At 52.9% G+C, this 15,573-nt stretch overlaps 1 protein-coding gene across 1 annotated transcript; it reads right to left on the bottom strand.

Moving 5' to 3' along the window:
* Positions 1-49: 49 nt before the first annotated feature.
* Positions 50-14,564, bottom strand: LOC104670347 (long-wave-sensitive opsin 1). The gene is made up of 6 exons (XM_030933513.1): positions 14,418-14,564; positions 9,101-9,397; positions 6,240-6,408; positions 4,285-4,450; positions 2,525-2,764; positions 50-266 (listed from the first exon to the last, which is right to left on the bottom strand). The coding sequence occupies exons 1-6, from the start codon at positions 14,527-14,529 to the stop codon at positions 156-158; spliced, it is 1,095 nt and encodes a 364-aa protein (XP_030789373.1). The 5' UTR covers positions 14,530-14,564; the 3' UTR covers positions 50-155.
* Positions 14,565-15,573: the final 1,009 nt, after the last annotated feature.

The following is a 15,573-nucleotide window of genomic DNA, read 5'->3' as shown; positions in this document are numbered from 1 at the left end:
GCAGAGGCTCAGGTGGTCCCAAACTGCAGTGAAAGCCTCTGTGACTTTGTTGGTTTTGGCAAAGATAAATTACATTTATTTCACAGGGATGGAGAAGGAGGGGGAAGGGAGAGGTGGCCAAAGCCCCGGTGGGCGGGACGGGTAGGAGGCAGATCTCATGCAGGCGACACCGAGGACACAGATGAGACCTCCGTTTTGGAGGCGCTGGAGAGTTCAGAGCCATCGTCAACCTTCTTCCCAAAAAGCTGCAAGATGCAGTTTCGAAACTGGAAGGACAGAAAGTGTTATTGAGCAGAGCAGGAAAGGGTGGAGCCCTGTGCTGAACATACGTGCCCGAGCCTTCCGTTCACCCGTTCTGAACGCCATGGGGGATGGAGGAAGGCTTGGGCTATTTCTCCCTCACACGCCGGGATGTCATCTGACTACACTGGGTTGAAGTGTGTCCCCCAAAAGATGTGTTCAGGTTAAGACGAGGTCACACTGGAGCCGGGTGGGCCCTAATCCAATGACTGATGTCCTCATAAGAAAAGGAATGCTTAGACACGGACACGCAGACAGAGGGAAGATGGCCACGTGAAGATGAAGGCAGAGACTGGGGCGACACACCTTGGAGTCAAGGAGCGCCAAGGACTGCCGGCAGCCCTGCAGCTGTTTCTCCCTCTCGGCCTCCATGGGAAACCTTTCCATTTGCCAACACCCTGATTTCAGACTCATGATTTCCAGAACCGTGAGAGAATCCACTTCTGTGGTTTGAAGCCACCGAGTTTGTGGTAGTTTGTGACGGCAGCCCCAGGACAGTCATCCACAGTGACAGCTAAGGGGCAGTGGTGACCTGTCCCCAGACTGTCTGGTGAGCGGCTCAGAGGAATGTTAATGAAAAGACATGTGGTTGTTATGTTTTTTCCAGTCCATGGATCTGGGGCAAGGTGAGGCTTAGGTAATGACAATCTAGCCCCTACCTTATCTCTCCAGGCAAGCGTCTTCCGGTACCAGGAGGGGGTCTGTCTTTGCTGCTTCACCCCAAAGAGATCTGGGCCATATGAATGTCTCAAATCATGTCCTGTGTCATCACTGAAGTAACCGCAATGCTTTGAGGACCCAGACCAAAGGCATTTTCTAACTCTTTCAGGCCTACTCCTGACTAGCTCTACCTCCCTCTATCATCAAAACTCTCAAAATTAAAAAATATAATGGTTGAAATTAATAACATAAGACATGGGATGAACAGCAGAATCAGCTCCGCTGAAGAGCTGGGAGATAGGGCTGAGGAGTCCATCCAGCAGCTGCTGCCTGAGCACCCACTGTGTGCCAGACTCTGTCCTCAGCATAATTTCCTGTCTTCTTGGAACTGCGTTCCAGAAAATTCTCTCAGAATGTGGCAGGACAGGATAATTATGTGGAAAGGGTGAAAGCAAAGTTGGGGGCCTGGTGAGGTCCAGAAGTGCCGACATCTGTCTAGGAGGGGGAGTTCTGGAAGGGAGAATGGAAATAATCCAGTAAAGACAGTACTTTGCAAGATAGTTTAGGATTCCAGAAACCTAGAAAAGATCCTCATGAAAGTCAGGAAACGGGGGTCAGGGATAGAACTACACTCTGGGCATCAGTGTGCTACAGCGAGTTCCCGGAAATCCACTGCAGGCCTGGTCCTACTTACTGTTTAAAAGTTACCAGAGAGAATGAACCCTTAATGAACTCTGCAGACTTGGCTTGTGTGAGTCAAAGCCGAGCCAAAGGGGCTGGAGCCGTTGAGTGGCTCTCAGATGGAGGAGCAAGGAAGAGCCGCGTGGAAGGGATGGACTGGGCCTGGTGAAATGGGAGGCCCCTGCGCACCTTTCTGGCCACCATCGAGTCACATCCCAGCTGCGCTTTAATGAAGCTTGTAACCTACAGGAGGTGGGGGGATTTAGGTGTGTGAGCAGCTTGCTGCTGAGGCCCAATATGTCAGCTAAGGAGGCTGCCTCTGGGCAGGACCACAGCACTTCCCCACTGAACTAACCCACGAACTCATGAAAGCTCTTGAACTCTTGGTCAGTGTAGCCAAGAAGGGCCGACTTTTGTTCTTATAGGAAGACAAATTCCAGAGGTTATGGTTTGAAAATGGAGAGATGAGGGTTGAGAAGGGTTGAGTCTGAACAGAAGAGGGGCACACGTAGGGTGGATATACCTAGGGCTCACCAACTCCTAGAGCGTCTGAACGCCAGGGGAGCCCCTGAAGCTCGGCAGCCATAGTTCTAGGGCCACCGGAAAGGAAGAGCACACGGCACACAGACAGTTTGGGAAATGCCACCCTCAGGCTGAGACTATAAAGGATTCCAGAGGGCGTACCTAAGCCTTCTGCTAAGGGCCAGCTGGAGCTCTGACTGGGGCTGGGTCACATGCTGAGCCTTTCCCGGTCATTTCCCTGGGGGATCCCCCAGATGCTCCACGGGCTTCTCATCAGAGACATGATTCCAGGTGGGGCCATCACTCTGTCCTTCTAGGCCACACAGTATTTTGAGTGGGATCTGCTGATGGCGTTGCTTACCTGCCGGTTCATAAAGACATAGATAATGGGGTTGTAGATAGTGGCACTTTTGGCAAAGTAGGCTGGCAGGGCAGCCATCAGAGGGTGGAAGGCGTAGCCAGGGTTGGCAGCAGCAAAGCATGCGAAGAAGGTGTAAGGTCCCCAGCAGACGCAGTATGCAAAGATCATCACCATCACCATGCGCGTCACTTCCTTCTCTGCCTTCTGGGTGGATTCAGACTCTTTCTGCTGCTTTGCCACCTGAGGGAGACAGGGACAGTGAGTCGGGGGTTGGGGAGCAGCAAGAGGCAGGTGCCCCAGGCATAGGGAGTTGTGTGGAGGAGGAGAGGAGCCCAGCAGCCAGCTTCCAGCCCTGCATAGCCGGTCCCAGGCAGACATGGCGGCCTCAGGCTGGCCCTGGGGGAGTTCTAGAATTGGAGGTGGCACGTAGCTAGGCCTGGCCTAAGACTACCTCAGAGCTGGATCTAACAAGCTCCTTTGCTTCACCTGATCCCTTAACAGACTGTCCTGTCCTGCGCTCAGGCCTGAGCATGGAGGCCGGACCTGATCACTGGGTGTGGAGAATGAAGGAGCTAACAAGTTGGAGATGACGGGGGAGGCGAAAGCCGTGGCTGGCGGGGTGCCCAGTGGGAGTTTCAGAGCAATGCATACACTTCCCTCAGGCTTCCTAGGCCAGGTTGGTCCCTCTGTGGGCTAAATCCTGCCCTGGACTCATTGTGAGGCGGCTGAGGGCAGCTGGAAGGAGACGAATGACCTCCAGGCAGAAGCACTGTGGGGGAGGCCACAAAGGCCAGCAACCGGCTGCCAGGGATGGGGGACTGATGGCAGGCAGATGAGTGGGGATGAGAGAGGGACTGTGAGGGCTGGAATGCGGGGACGGCCAAGATAGCAGGGCTGGGGTCACATTCTGGAGCTGGGGCTCCACCATCCCAGACTAATACAGCCCAAGCTATGGTTGGGTACGTGTGGGAGCCTTCAGCCCAAGGTGGTGGGGTAAGGGGGCCTTTCACAGGCTCACAGACTCCTCTAGGGAGAGCTCAGCAGGCATGCCCATCCAACTGTGGGCACAGGTAGCTTCATATAGGAAAGCCCACCACCCTGAAAGGGCTCCCACTGCTAACAGAAAGAACCAGCCTTGCTCTCCTCGCTTGCCTGATGTCCCGCGGGGGCTCCCAGTGGTAACCTAGTCTAGGGGTAGGGGGTGATGGCTGTGGACAGGATCAGCCTCCCAAGGCAGAGGGCCAGACATGGAGGGTGGAGAGTGGGTCGGGGGTCAAATGGCACACTCGGGTCCACTTCTTGGTCGGCCCCACAGCCTATGAAAGGGACAAGGGTACTCCGGCGGCAGCCTCATAAAAACATGCCTTGATTTGCAGGTGTCATTTGCTGATGTGGCTGCTCCACTCTACTCTGTGGGAAAGGCAGCCTTTCCACCCCGGGGAGAACTGTCCAGGGTCGGGGAAAGGCACACCTCTGTTCCCTTAGTGGACTCCTCCAGGGAGGGAGTGGCAGTGCTTTCCCGTCTCACAGAGCTGAGGAACAACGGGGCTGGCGCTGAACCTGGAGGCAGTGGGCAGTGGTAAAGCCCCAAAGGAATCACCTAATTCTCATCGCTGGATCTTAATATTTTCTTATGGGGTAGAATCCTCTTCTCTAATGATTTTTGAAAAAATAGTTTAGGAGTCTCAGTGGACTGATTTGGGGGCAGAACAACTTAGGGGCAAGAGGGGGGTGAGGCCAGGAGGAATCGGGGGGCTTACCGCTCGGATGGCCAGCCACACTTGGAGGTAGCAGAGCACGATGATAGCCAGTGGAATGATGCAGCAGGTGACCATGAGGACAATCATGTAAGACTGCACCCCGGGGTACGAGCTGCCACTGAACACATCTGGGCCGCATGAAGTCTTCAGGCCGTGGGGCCAGTACCTGGAGAGAAGAGCCAGCAGCCAGTCCTGAGACAGGGTAGGGTGACCCAGGACTCCTAGCTCAGGCATGGTGCTGAGTCCGGGGGTTTTTTTTTTCTTTTTTCTTTTTTCTTTTTTGAGATGGAGTCTCACTCTGTCACTCAGGCTGGAGTGCAGTGGCGTGATCTCGGCTCACTGCAAGCTCTGCCTCCCGGGTTCATGCCATTCTCCTTCCTCAGCCTCCCGAGTAGCTGGGACTACAGGCTCCCGCCACCACGCCTGGCTAATTTTTTGTATTTTTAGTAGAGACAGGATTTCACTGTGTTAGCCTGGATGGTCTTAATCTCCTGACCTTGTGATTTGCCCACCTCCACGCCCGAAAGTGCTGGGATTACAGGCCTGAGCCGCTGTGCCCAGCCTGTTTTTTTAAATTGAGGTGAAATTCACTTTGCATGAAATTTCCCAGTTTGAAGTGATCAATTCTGTGACAGTCACCACCTGTGCTTCCAGAACATTTTCATCAACCCAAAACGAAACCGTTGTGTAGGATTTTGGTAAATCTTTATCCATTTTTAGATTTCATGCCTTTCCTGTTTTTAAAATTCTGGTAAAATATACATAACATAAAATGTACCATTAGAGGCCAGGCACAATGGCTCACGCCTATAATCCCAGCATATTGGGAGGCAGATGTAGGAGGATTGCTTGAGCCCAGGAGTTCAAGACTAGCCTGGAACACGCAGTGAGATCTTGTCTCTACAAAAAATAAAAAAATTAGCCGGGTAAAGTGGTGCACCTGTAGTCCCAGCTCATCATGAGGTTGAGGTGGGAGGATGACTTGAGCCCAGGAGGTCGAGAATGCAGTGAGCCATAATTACACCACTGCACTGTGCCAGCCTGGGTGACAGAGTGAGACCCTGTCTAAAAAAAAAAAAAAAAAAAAAAAGTACCATTATGACCTTTGGTACATTCACTATGCACGATGCTGTGCAAACATCTCCACTATCTGCTTCCGGAACATTTTCATCTACCCAATCACTCCCCCTTTTTACAAACGGAGTGTGAGGTTCCATCTTGCCCTGACCTTCTGAGAACACCCGTGAAGAGCTGAGTCTTTTATCTGAGGTCAGCTAGGCCATGACTGAAATAAAAGGCCCTGCTCACTGGGTGGCCTGAAGGATTAAATGAGATAACCCGCGGGAGAGCCTCCACCAGGGTCAGCTCACCACACATGTTTGATAACAGGCAACTGTGTGGGGCATGGCGGCATGAGGAGGGTGGGAGACAGAGACAGGCTTTCACAAGGTTTGTTTCCCAGAATGATGGAACGTTCCCAAAGAAAGAATGTTCGCTCTCCAAACACCACGAGAACTTATTCACGAGCTTGTTGATAAAACAGTGAAATGCTGTCCCATCCAGTCCCTCCCAATCAAACCTTTGAGCCACTTGCTTGGCCTGGCCAGGACATGTCCTCTGCACGCCCAGGTGGATCTATGACCCAAGCAGCCTCTGAAAGGTGGGGGGCATGGGGGGCAGCATGTGCAAGAAAGAGACCTGGAATGCAAACACACTGTCTGTTCACTGACAGCTGTGTCGATGGCCTGAGCTCCGTGTGCTCCTGTGACCCGATCGTACTTGGGACAAATATGTTTCCAGAGGTTCGGGGACCACAGATCCATTTCTATGTTGCAGCCACATTCATACGTTGATAGACGTTGCACGCTCAGAGATGCCCAGAGAAAGGAAGTGATTTGCCTTAAGGTCACAGAGTCTGACCCTGCCCACTCCATCTTGTGCCCTTGCACCCTTACCTGCTCCAACCAAAGATAGGTGGGGCCGTCCACACAGCAGACCAGATCCAGGAGAAGGCAATGCCCACGATGGCGAGCTTGGCATCAAATCTCACGTTGCCAAAGGGCTTGCAGACCACCAGCCACCTCTCCCAGGAAATGATGGCCAGGGACCAGAGACCTGTGATTCCTACAGGGAGACCAGACAGATGAGGGCTTTGTGCCGAAGCAAAGGTGGAACAGCCTTCAATGTCACTGCTCCCTTCCCCGACCAGCCGAAAGCTTTCAAAATCAGGAGGTGTCCTCCCACCCAGCTGTAAAACCTAAGTCTCCAAAGAGTGTTTTCAGGTCCAGGGTGAGCAGGCCTCTGGGTCAGCTTGTTTCCCTAACTCCTGCTTTCCACTTCCTTCCCCATCTCATTCAGCCTCTCCTCCCGCCTTGCTTCCCCACTGACCCCAGTGCCTTACTCTCCACTCCTCTGTTCTCCTCCTCTCCTCCCCCCTTTCTTTCTTTCCTCTTAAACCTCTGTTGCTCTCCCTCTGGAGCAGGAGCTTAGAGCTCCCAGTTTGGCCAGTGGGTTTCTTGCCAACCCAGTCTTAGAATCTCGAATCTGGGAACAGAACTCAGGGAGCTCTGTCCTCAACCTCCACACATCCAGCACCAAAAGGGAAGCCAGAGCCACAGACGCAGTGGCCGGTGCCTGTTCACCCACAGGAGCCCTGTTACCACTTCTTGCCCTCTTGGCCACCAGCCCTTCCTCTAATGACAGAACTCTTGATGGCCACGTCCAGAGCAGCATAGCCACACTGAGGTGCTGTTGTCCCAGCCAAGAGCAAGGAATCAGGCCCTGTGTAGAACCTGGCGTTCCTCCTTCCGGTACACACCCATGTTCCTTTAGGCGTTTGTAAAGGCCTTAGATTCTCCCCGGCTCCCTCTCTGCAGTAGGTGGAGACAGCTTCCCACTGTCCTGCTTAGACCCCAAACGTCTGCACACAGAATTCAGGGCTCCACAGACTGAGGTGGAAAAAACGACATCTTTCTTTCCATCTACCTCGAACAGACACTGGGCATTTCCTTCCATTATGAACGTGACAGTATTAGCAGTACCCGTGACTCGGTCAGCGAGAGAGGTCACAGATGTTTTTCTGTCAATTCATAGAGGTGGCAGACAGTTCGAACATCACTTATGTTCATCACTACTCTGAGATAACAGTGGTTGTCAGGCGGGATCCTGTTATTTAATACTTTAGTACTGAGTGGTGTCACTAATACGTTTAATACATGCTTTTATTTTTATTTACTTTTTGAGACAGACTCTCACTCTGTTGCCCAGGCTGAGTGCAGTGCTGCCATCACAGCTCACTGAAGTCTTGACCTCCAGAGCTCAAGTGATCCTCCCACCTCAGCCTCCTGAGTAGTCCTGGGACTACTGGTGTGCCACCACGCCCAGCTGTTTTTATCTGTTGTAGAGAAGAGGTCTCACTATGTTGCCCAGGCTGGTCTCAAACTCCTGGAGGCAAGCAGTCCTCCTACCTCAGTCTCCCAAAGTGCTGGGATTACAGGCATGAGCCTGGCCAATAAATGCTTTTAACGAAAGACTGTGCTACTGATGAATGTTTAATACTTGGATAACTGGTTTTCAATATAATTTGCTGCCTTTGTAATCCTAGGGGTCTCATTTTATGTGTTTGCAAAAATTCCTCTGAGATGGGGTCCATAGGCTTCCCAGATGGCCAAGGTCATCCGTGGACCAAAACTGGTGGGGAAGTGCTGGCTGCTTGGCACCTGACTCACCCAGGAACAGACCATGAGCAGAGGCAAGGGTGAGCAGGAGACCCTGGCAGAAACAGAGACAGACGTGGGCGGCGATGCAGGGGGGCACTCAGGAAGGGTCGTGTGACCACCGAGGCCATGCCTGCTGCAGAGAGCACTGGACCTGAGGATGGACCTTCTCTGCCTGACCTTCCCTTGGCTCCCCTTCTAGACTGTCAGGGTAGTGCCGGGACTTGGACAAGCGCCCTCTCTGGTCTGGGCCATCGTGGGTACAATTCAAGGCAGTTAACCGGGTGGGGAGGCTGCTAAGAGAGAGGAGGGGAGGCAAGAGCAGGAGCTGCTCCTGTTGGATGTGGGGTCTCCTCCTCCTGAAATAAAGTTCCAGCTGCTGGGTGTGACCTCTGAGGCCTCCAAGACCTGGGCCTGGCCACCTTGTGTCTGGCAGCCACGGCTGCTTGGTGGTACTCTGCCCACTAGAACCACCAACTGCTCCCACTCGCTCCTCCACCACCTGCCCCAGGCCCCTTCTTGTCTGAGAGGACTGATGACAGTACTGTGTGGTCACCGTCTGGGTGTAGGGCCCTCTCCTTAGCACAGAGCCTGGCACACTGGTACCTCTCGGCCACTGTCTGCTGACCTGAGCGGAATCGTGGCCCACAGATATATTAGTGATGGGGATGGGGAGAAGATCTGAGAATTGTGTCTCCTCCAGGAAAAGCAGATGCCGGTGAGCTGAAATGGCAGGCATTCCTAATTGCAGGGGAGTTCTGTCCAGGGTGCCCAGAGTCCCCACTCCCCTACTGTTCTGGAGTTGTCTAGCTCTGTATCTGTCTCCCCCCACACCAACCCCATAGCTCCGAACTGGCTGTTCTCGGGCAGAGCCTGACTCAAGAGTAGGAACTCAGGGTATGTTGGACTGAAGGGAGCTGAATTTAATGTGACTGTCCAGATAGAAACCTCCAGAACCCTTCATTATATGGATGTGAGGCACAGATGTGGAGGGAGACAGACCCACAGGAGAAGCTGGGCCCAGCTCATCATGAGGTGGTTGGAGGGGCTTGCAGAGTGAATGAATGGTTTCTGCTGAGCTTGGGCCCCGACTGGCTTACCACACAGGGAGACGGTGAAGCCCTCCAGGACACACATAGGATGGCCCAGCACGAAGTAGCCAGAGACCTGGTTCACAACACTGATAGTGCTGGCGATGACGGTCTCTGCTAGGTCAGCAACCGCCAGGTTCACCAGGATCCAGTTCAGCGGGTGGCGCAACTTCTTGAACTTCATGGTGGCAGCCAGCACAAGCCCATTTGTGAAGACGGATGCGGTGACCACAAAGATCATCCAGACACTGGTGAGGTGGTACACCCATCTGGGAGCGATGTGGTAGTTGGGGCCTTCAAAGGGGCCTGGGGGCAGGAGGCAGAGGAGAGAGAGGAACTGGGGGGCAGCCCCGCCTGTCTATACCAATGCCGATCTCACCTCTTCCTGCCCCATCAAGGCCTCCCCTCCCCCTCCCGCCCTCCTGCTTTTGCAATTGGCTCTTTCCCTCCAGCTTTGCCCATCCTTAGACCGACAGCCTCCCCTCCATCCTGTCGCTCAAGCCAGAGACCATCGCCTGCTGGTCACCGGCACTGGCACCTTGAACTTAACGGAACTCCTCATCATCTCCCCCAATTGATTCCCTGCTCCCAGTGTGCAGTCACCCCGCTTCCCTGCTCCCCTCTTCCCTTCGCCTCAGCTCCACCTCCTACCTCCCAGAGTCCTCCGCCCTTCCATAGACAGACGCTTTCCTCGTGTAAAGCCCAGCTCAGATGCATTTGCCTTCTAGAAGCCTTTCCAGATTCCCCAACTAGTGGTAACTCACCCCCTTGAGGGGAAGACCACTACCCACCTCTGTCACCTTCTGTCACATATAGGAGTTACTGTTCATGATGATCTGAATGTGCGTGTCCCCCATAAATTCCTGTGTTGAAATCCCAACCCCTAAGGTGACGGTATTAGGAGGTGGGGCCTTTGGCAGGTCATTCAGTTCATGTGTGCAGAGCAAGTGGGGCCCTCATGAATGGGATTAGTGCCCTTATGAAAGGGGCCCTAGAAGCTGGGCATGGTGGCTCAGGCCTGTAACCCCAGCCACTCAGCAGGCCAACGTGGAAGGATCACTTGAGCCTTTGGGAACAGTCCAAATTAGCTGGGAATGGTGGCTCATGCCTATAATCCCAGCACTTTGGGAGGCTGAGGCAGGAGTGTCTCTTGAGCCCAGGAGTTCAAATCCAACCGGGGCAACATGGCAACACCTCATGTAAAAAAATATTTTTTTTAATGAAAACTTTTTAATTTTTTTGAAAGAGTCCCTAGAGCGCTTTCTAGCTGTCTTTCTACCCTGTAAGGATACAACAAGCTGTTGGCAATCTGTGGCCAGGAAGAGGTTCCTCACCAGAGCCCACCACGCTGGCACCCTGACTTCCAGCCTCCAGAGCTGTGAGAAATAAATTTGTCATTTAAAAGCCACCCAATCTATGGTAATTTCTCTTTTATTCTTTTCTTTTCTTTTTTTGTTTTGTTTTTTGTTTTATGAGACAGAGTCTTGCTCTGTCGCCCAGGCTCGAGTGCAGTGGTGTGATCTTGGTTCACTGCAACCTCTGTCTCCCGGGTTCAAGTGATTCTCCTGCCTCAGGCCCTCAGGTATCTGGGACTACCAGGTGCACATTACCGCAATGGCTAATTTTTTTATTTCTGTAGAGATGGGGTCTGGCTATATTGCCTAGGCTGGTCTCGAACTCCTGACTTCAAGTGACCCGCCCACCTCAGCCTCCCAAGTAGCTGGGACTACAAATGCATTACTTCTCCTTTTTATTTGTAGGAGTTTGCTAGGGCTCTACACCTTTTTTGTTGGAAGGACCTTTGTCGTAACATTGTTTTTGGTAGATTACTTGAAGGGATTGCAAGCCACAGACTTGCTGCTATATAAGGCCTCATGGAGAGTCCCAAGATTTATCAAGAGATTCTTTAGTTGTGTGTTAGAAAAGTCCAACTCAAGCTAGCTTAAGAAAAATGGGGATTTCCTGGCTCCGGCCAGGAGAGACAGATAAATCTCACCCCTAGCACAGCTGGATCCCACAAGGCCTCTGCTGTCCTCTGTGCATGGGCCCCATTTGTTCGTAACACAAGGAGCTTCCAGAAACCCACTGACAATGTCTGCAATCCTGATACCTGGCACTGGCTCCCCAGGAACCCCCAGTATGAGCAGTAGGGACAGACCATTGACAATTGAAGGCCTTCGTGGTGTCAGTCTCCGTGCAGAAGGAAGCAGAGGGGAACAATGGGGTTGCTGATGGACCTAAGAACAGAGAACCCCCAAACTGTCGGCAGCTCTTCCCTGGGAAGTACCTGGGGTGAACTGGGGAAGAGCAGCTGAGACTGGGAGGGTTTGGGACACTCTGGCCTGTAGGCAAGTGCAAGGGGCTGCAGCAATCTAGGTGCTGTGACCTCTCAAAACAAGGCAGCCAGTTCTCTTCCCTGGCAACCCTTGCGGTCCAAATTGGGCAGTGCAGGGACAAGGGGGCAAAGGAGAGAACAGGTCCCAGCAGCAGTTGGGGAGGGGACAGGAGCTGCCACCAGTGCAACTAGAGCTGGTGTAATGGCCTGCCTCGCCCTCGTGAAAGTTCTGGAACTGATTTCGTGAAGCAACGAGCAAGAGAATCAAAGTCAACTCCCAGGCAAAGTGATTCGAGGAAATACAGGGAGAGAGGGAAGGCGGCAGCGGGGGGAGAGGGGAACGCAGAGGCGCAGAGAAGCCAGACTTCTTCAAGTACACCTTCTTTTCTAGACTTTAATTTGAAACTTTTAACTGTTTTATTACATAATTATAAAACAAAATTTAAGTGGCTGGGGTCGGTGGCTCACATCTGCAATCCCAGCACTTTGGGAAGCTGAGGTGGGCGGATGACTTGAGGTCAGCAGTTTGAGACCAGCCTGGCCAACATGGTGAAACCCTGTCTCTACTGAAAATAAAAAAATTAGCTGGACGTGGTGGTAGGCACCTGTAGTCCCAGTTCCTCGGGAGCCTGAGGCAGGAGAATCGCTTGAACCCAGGAGATGGAGGTTGCAGTGAGCTGACATCACGCCACTGCACTCCAGCCTGGGCGACAGAGTGAGAGTGTCTTGAAAAAATAAAATAAAAGAAAAGAAAAGAAAAATTTAAATTGAAAGACCAATCTCTGAAAATCAGCAACAAAAGAAATGAAGCTAAATGCATATCCACTGAGTGGCATATCACTTAGAGAACGACTGTTCTAAGGGACTTGAAACACACTGGTTTACTACATGACCTAGTGGCATATACCCTCAGGGGAAGAAGACCTGTGAAGATGTGAAAGTTTTGGTCACCAATAGGTGAAGACAGGGTAAGGTGTCCGAATGCCATCATTTCCCATCCGCACTGCAGTGGTTTAATTGGTCTGGGCGTTGAGTTTCACTAGCCGCCAACACCCCTGAAAAGAGACAATCTCCTTGCCAAGACACACCAACAAATCCAACCTGCCTCTGGTCAGACCCTCAGATCAACTACCAGTTTACAGAAAAATCATAATGAACGACGTCAGAGGAGCCTGTCAGGCTACCTCATGAACGACTTGCTTTCTTCCAGAAATAAATTGCAGGGAGATAGAGAGGGAACCTCTAGATTCAAAGATAGTCAAAGGCCTATCAATCAGTCTGAATGTGTGGACCTCATTTGAGCCCTGGTTCAAGCAAACTGAAAACACGTATGACATTTTTTGAACACTATTAGGTATTTGAAGCTATTCAGGAAATACTGTTACACTCGTCAGTGTGATGATGACTTGTGGTTATGTATTGAGAAGATCCCTTTTCTCCTAGAGGAACATAGTAAAGATTTACAGAGGGAAGGGTGTGAGGTCTTGGATTTGCTTCCAAGAATCAGGAAGAAAGGGTGGTGGAGGGGTTACAGATGAAATGAGATGAAACTGTGGAAGTTGAGTAATGGGTACCGGGGTTCATTACACTCTATTACACTCTTCCTTCTACTTTAGTAGATGCTTGAAGTTTTGTGGGAAAAAAAAAAAAAAAAACCCACCCGGACATTTGAAAAGAGTGCATTGAAGCATCATGCATTGATGAAGTCTGGGGACATCTAGGAAGAGACTGTTGCATTGCCACCAAGGAAATTCTGGGCACAGTCACGTTGAGGTCAACTGCAAGATCCTCAGCCGATTTGGTCTGGGCACTCTGTCACTAATTGGCACTCGGTCCTGGCCACCCCACAGTGGGATATTTATTGGCAACCAAGGAGCTGGCGTGGTTTCTGGAAACCACAGCCCCATAGCCTGCATGATGTTCTTTTTTTTGAGACGGAGTCTCGCTCTGTCACCAGGTTGGAGTGCAGTGGCACGATCTTGGCTCACCACAACCTCCGCCTCCCGGGTTCAACGATTCTCCTGCCTCAGCCTCCCGAGTAGCTGAGACTACAGGTGTGTGCCATGAAGCCCAGCTAATTTTTGTAATTTTAGTAGAGACGGGGTTTCACTATGTTGGCCAGGATGGTCTCTATCTCTTGACCTCGTGAGCCGCCCGCCTGCGCCTCTCAAAGTGCTGGGATTACAGGCGTGAGCCACCGCGCCCTGCCTTCACGATGTTCTTGAAGGCACCAAAGGAATTTGGTTTAGAGGAGGAGCCAGGGGAGAGGGCCAGGAGTAGGGAGGTCACTGGCGTCCTCAGCTTCTTTGAGGGCCTGCGCGCAGCTTCTGGATTGGGCAACTGCCAATGGGAGAACTCGGGCTGCCCTGATGAGAGCTTTCAGCTTTCTATTGGGCCTGAGCCCTCTCTGCCAGGACTGCTCCAAACGGAAAGGTGGCCCTGGGTGCCAATCTAGCCTCTTCCCCCAGAGGTGTGCAGCCAGAAGCTGTGTGGCCCCATCATAGAGTTCAACAAAATGACTGCTACAATCTCTGCCGACCCTGAAGTTCTAGAAGTTTCTTGCCCTCTGCTGCTGTCTTCCCCACCCTCCCGCCTCCCTTGGTGTGTCAGTATGTTGCCTTCTTTTGGCTTCAAATGTAAAGACAGACCCGACTCTTCCCCAGGAAGCTGAGGGATTCCGTGGAATGAGAGGTTACTTGCTAGCAGTGAACACACTCATCTACGGGCCAGAAAGAAACAGCACATAAATTCTTCCCCAGCCATGGATTCTCAAAGAGGCTGGGAAGCCTGTGTGGCTTGCGAATGCATATTCGATATTATGGTGTCCTTCTAGATTCGGAGAGGACCCCTGGATTCATGTCGTCTGAAAAGCTATGGGAGAAAGCCTCTGCTGGTGGGGATGTGCAGAAGAGAGATTCCCTTGGGCGGGGCAGGTGGGTGGCCGGTGGCCCCCAGTGCAGCCACCCAGCCTCCACGGGCCTGCTGGCTCACCTCTGGTGGAGTTGCTGTTGGTGTAGGTGAAGATGCTGGACTGGGTGCTGTCCTCATAGCTGTCCTGCGGATGGCGGCCTGCGAGCCTTTGGAGGCTCCACTGCTGGGCCATGGCTATGGAAAGCCCTGTCCCCGACGGCAGCCAGCCCTGGCGCATCACCTGAGGGTCACGGCGCTTTATACTGGCCTGTGGGATCAGCCCGGGCCTCTTCACCTTAAAAGCTCCCAAACCCTACACTACCTGATCTCTTAATTGGGCCTGGGACTTAGACCTCCTCCTCCCACCTCTTGCTCCCCTGCTCCTGAGGCGAGCCCGCAAGGGCGGCTCAGAGGGATTTGCTGGGAACCAAACTCAGACGCCCCACCCATCCCCGCCAGGCAGGTGGAGGTGACTGTGGGAGCCTCTGTGGCCCTCTCTGTGTTTCTGTGTCCTCTGTTCCCTTCTACTGTCTTGTGCCCACCTTTGGGGCAGGTGGACTCAAGGGTCAGGATTTACAGACTGGGGGGTGGGTGCTGAAGCTGCCCAGAGCCTGCATCCTCCTTTCTCATGTGGTTCTCTTGAAAGCCCAGGGAGACTTTTAGGGTCGAGGCCTGGAACGAGATCCTCCTTGCGAGGCTGGCCATCTCCGTGGGCCGAAACGGGCGAGATTTGTGCCAGTGGGGGCTCCTCCTCCAGGGTGGGGGGCGGTGCAGGCTGACTGCGCGCATCCTGCTCTTGGCTTCCCTCCTCCCCCTTTCCCCCCATGAGCTGCAGGTCCTTCAGCCGTCAGGGTGCTCATGCAGTGCCCCCACCAGCCCAGGGCAGCGCCTGCTCAGGTCTCCCTTGCCCTGAGTTCAGAGGCTTGCCTTGGGCTTTACCAACCACAGGCCCCCTGTTGACAGAGTATTCAGACAGGCCGTGTCTGCTGTCCCTCTGTCACCATGCTTGGCAGGGGCACAGATGACCTGTTAGTGCCCAACTTCGTAGCCTTGCCTCAGTTTCCTACCAAGGGGACCTGTCCTCTCCACAGCCCACCCATCCCAGCGCTCCCCACCGGGAGCACATCCCCTTTCACAGCTTACACCAGCTCCCGGCTCAGCCCTGAAATCCAGCTCCCTTCAGGTACCTCCTTTTGGGTTTATTCCTTAAGCTCAGGAAAGCCAAGATGTGAGCTTG

This window comes from Rhinopithecus roxellana, chromosome 7 (genome assembly GCF_007565055.1).
Source record: "Rhinopithecus roxellana isolate Shanxi Qingling chromosome 7, ASM756505v1, whole genome shotgun sequence".
NCBI lineage: Eukaryota > Metazoa > Chordata > Mammalia > Primates > Cercopithecidae > Rhinopithecus > Rhinopithecus roxellana.
The sequence above is the reverse complement of the archived record's forward strand: the minus strand, read 5'-3'. Positions and strand labels throughout refer to the sequence as shown.

Coding starts and splice junctions, on each gene's coding strand:
- LOC104670347 (XM_030933513.1), bottom strand. CDS start 14,529: ATGGCCCAGCAGTGGAGCCTCCAAAGGCTCGCAGGCCGCCATCCGCAG. Junction 9,398..14,417: donor CAACAGCAACTCCACCAGAG/GTGAGCCAGCAG, acceptor TCCTGCCCCCAG/GCCCCTTTGAAGGCCCCAAC. Junction 6,409..9,100: donor CTTCACCGTCTCCCTGTGTG/GTAAGCCAGTCG, acceptor GTCTCCCTGTAG/GAATCACAGGTCTCTGGTCC.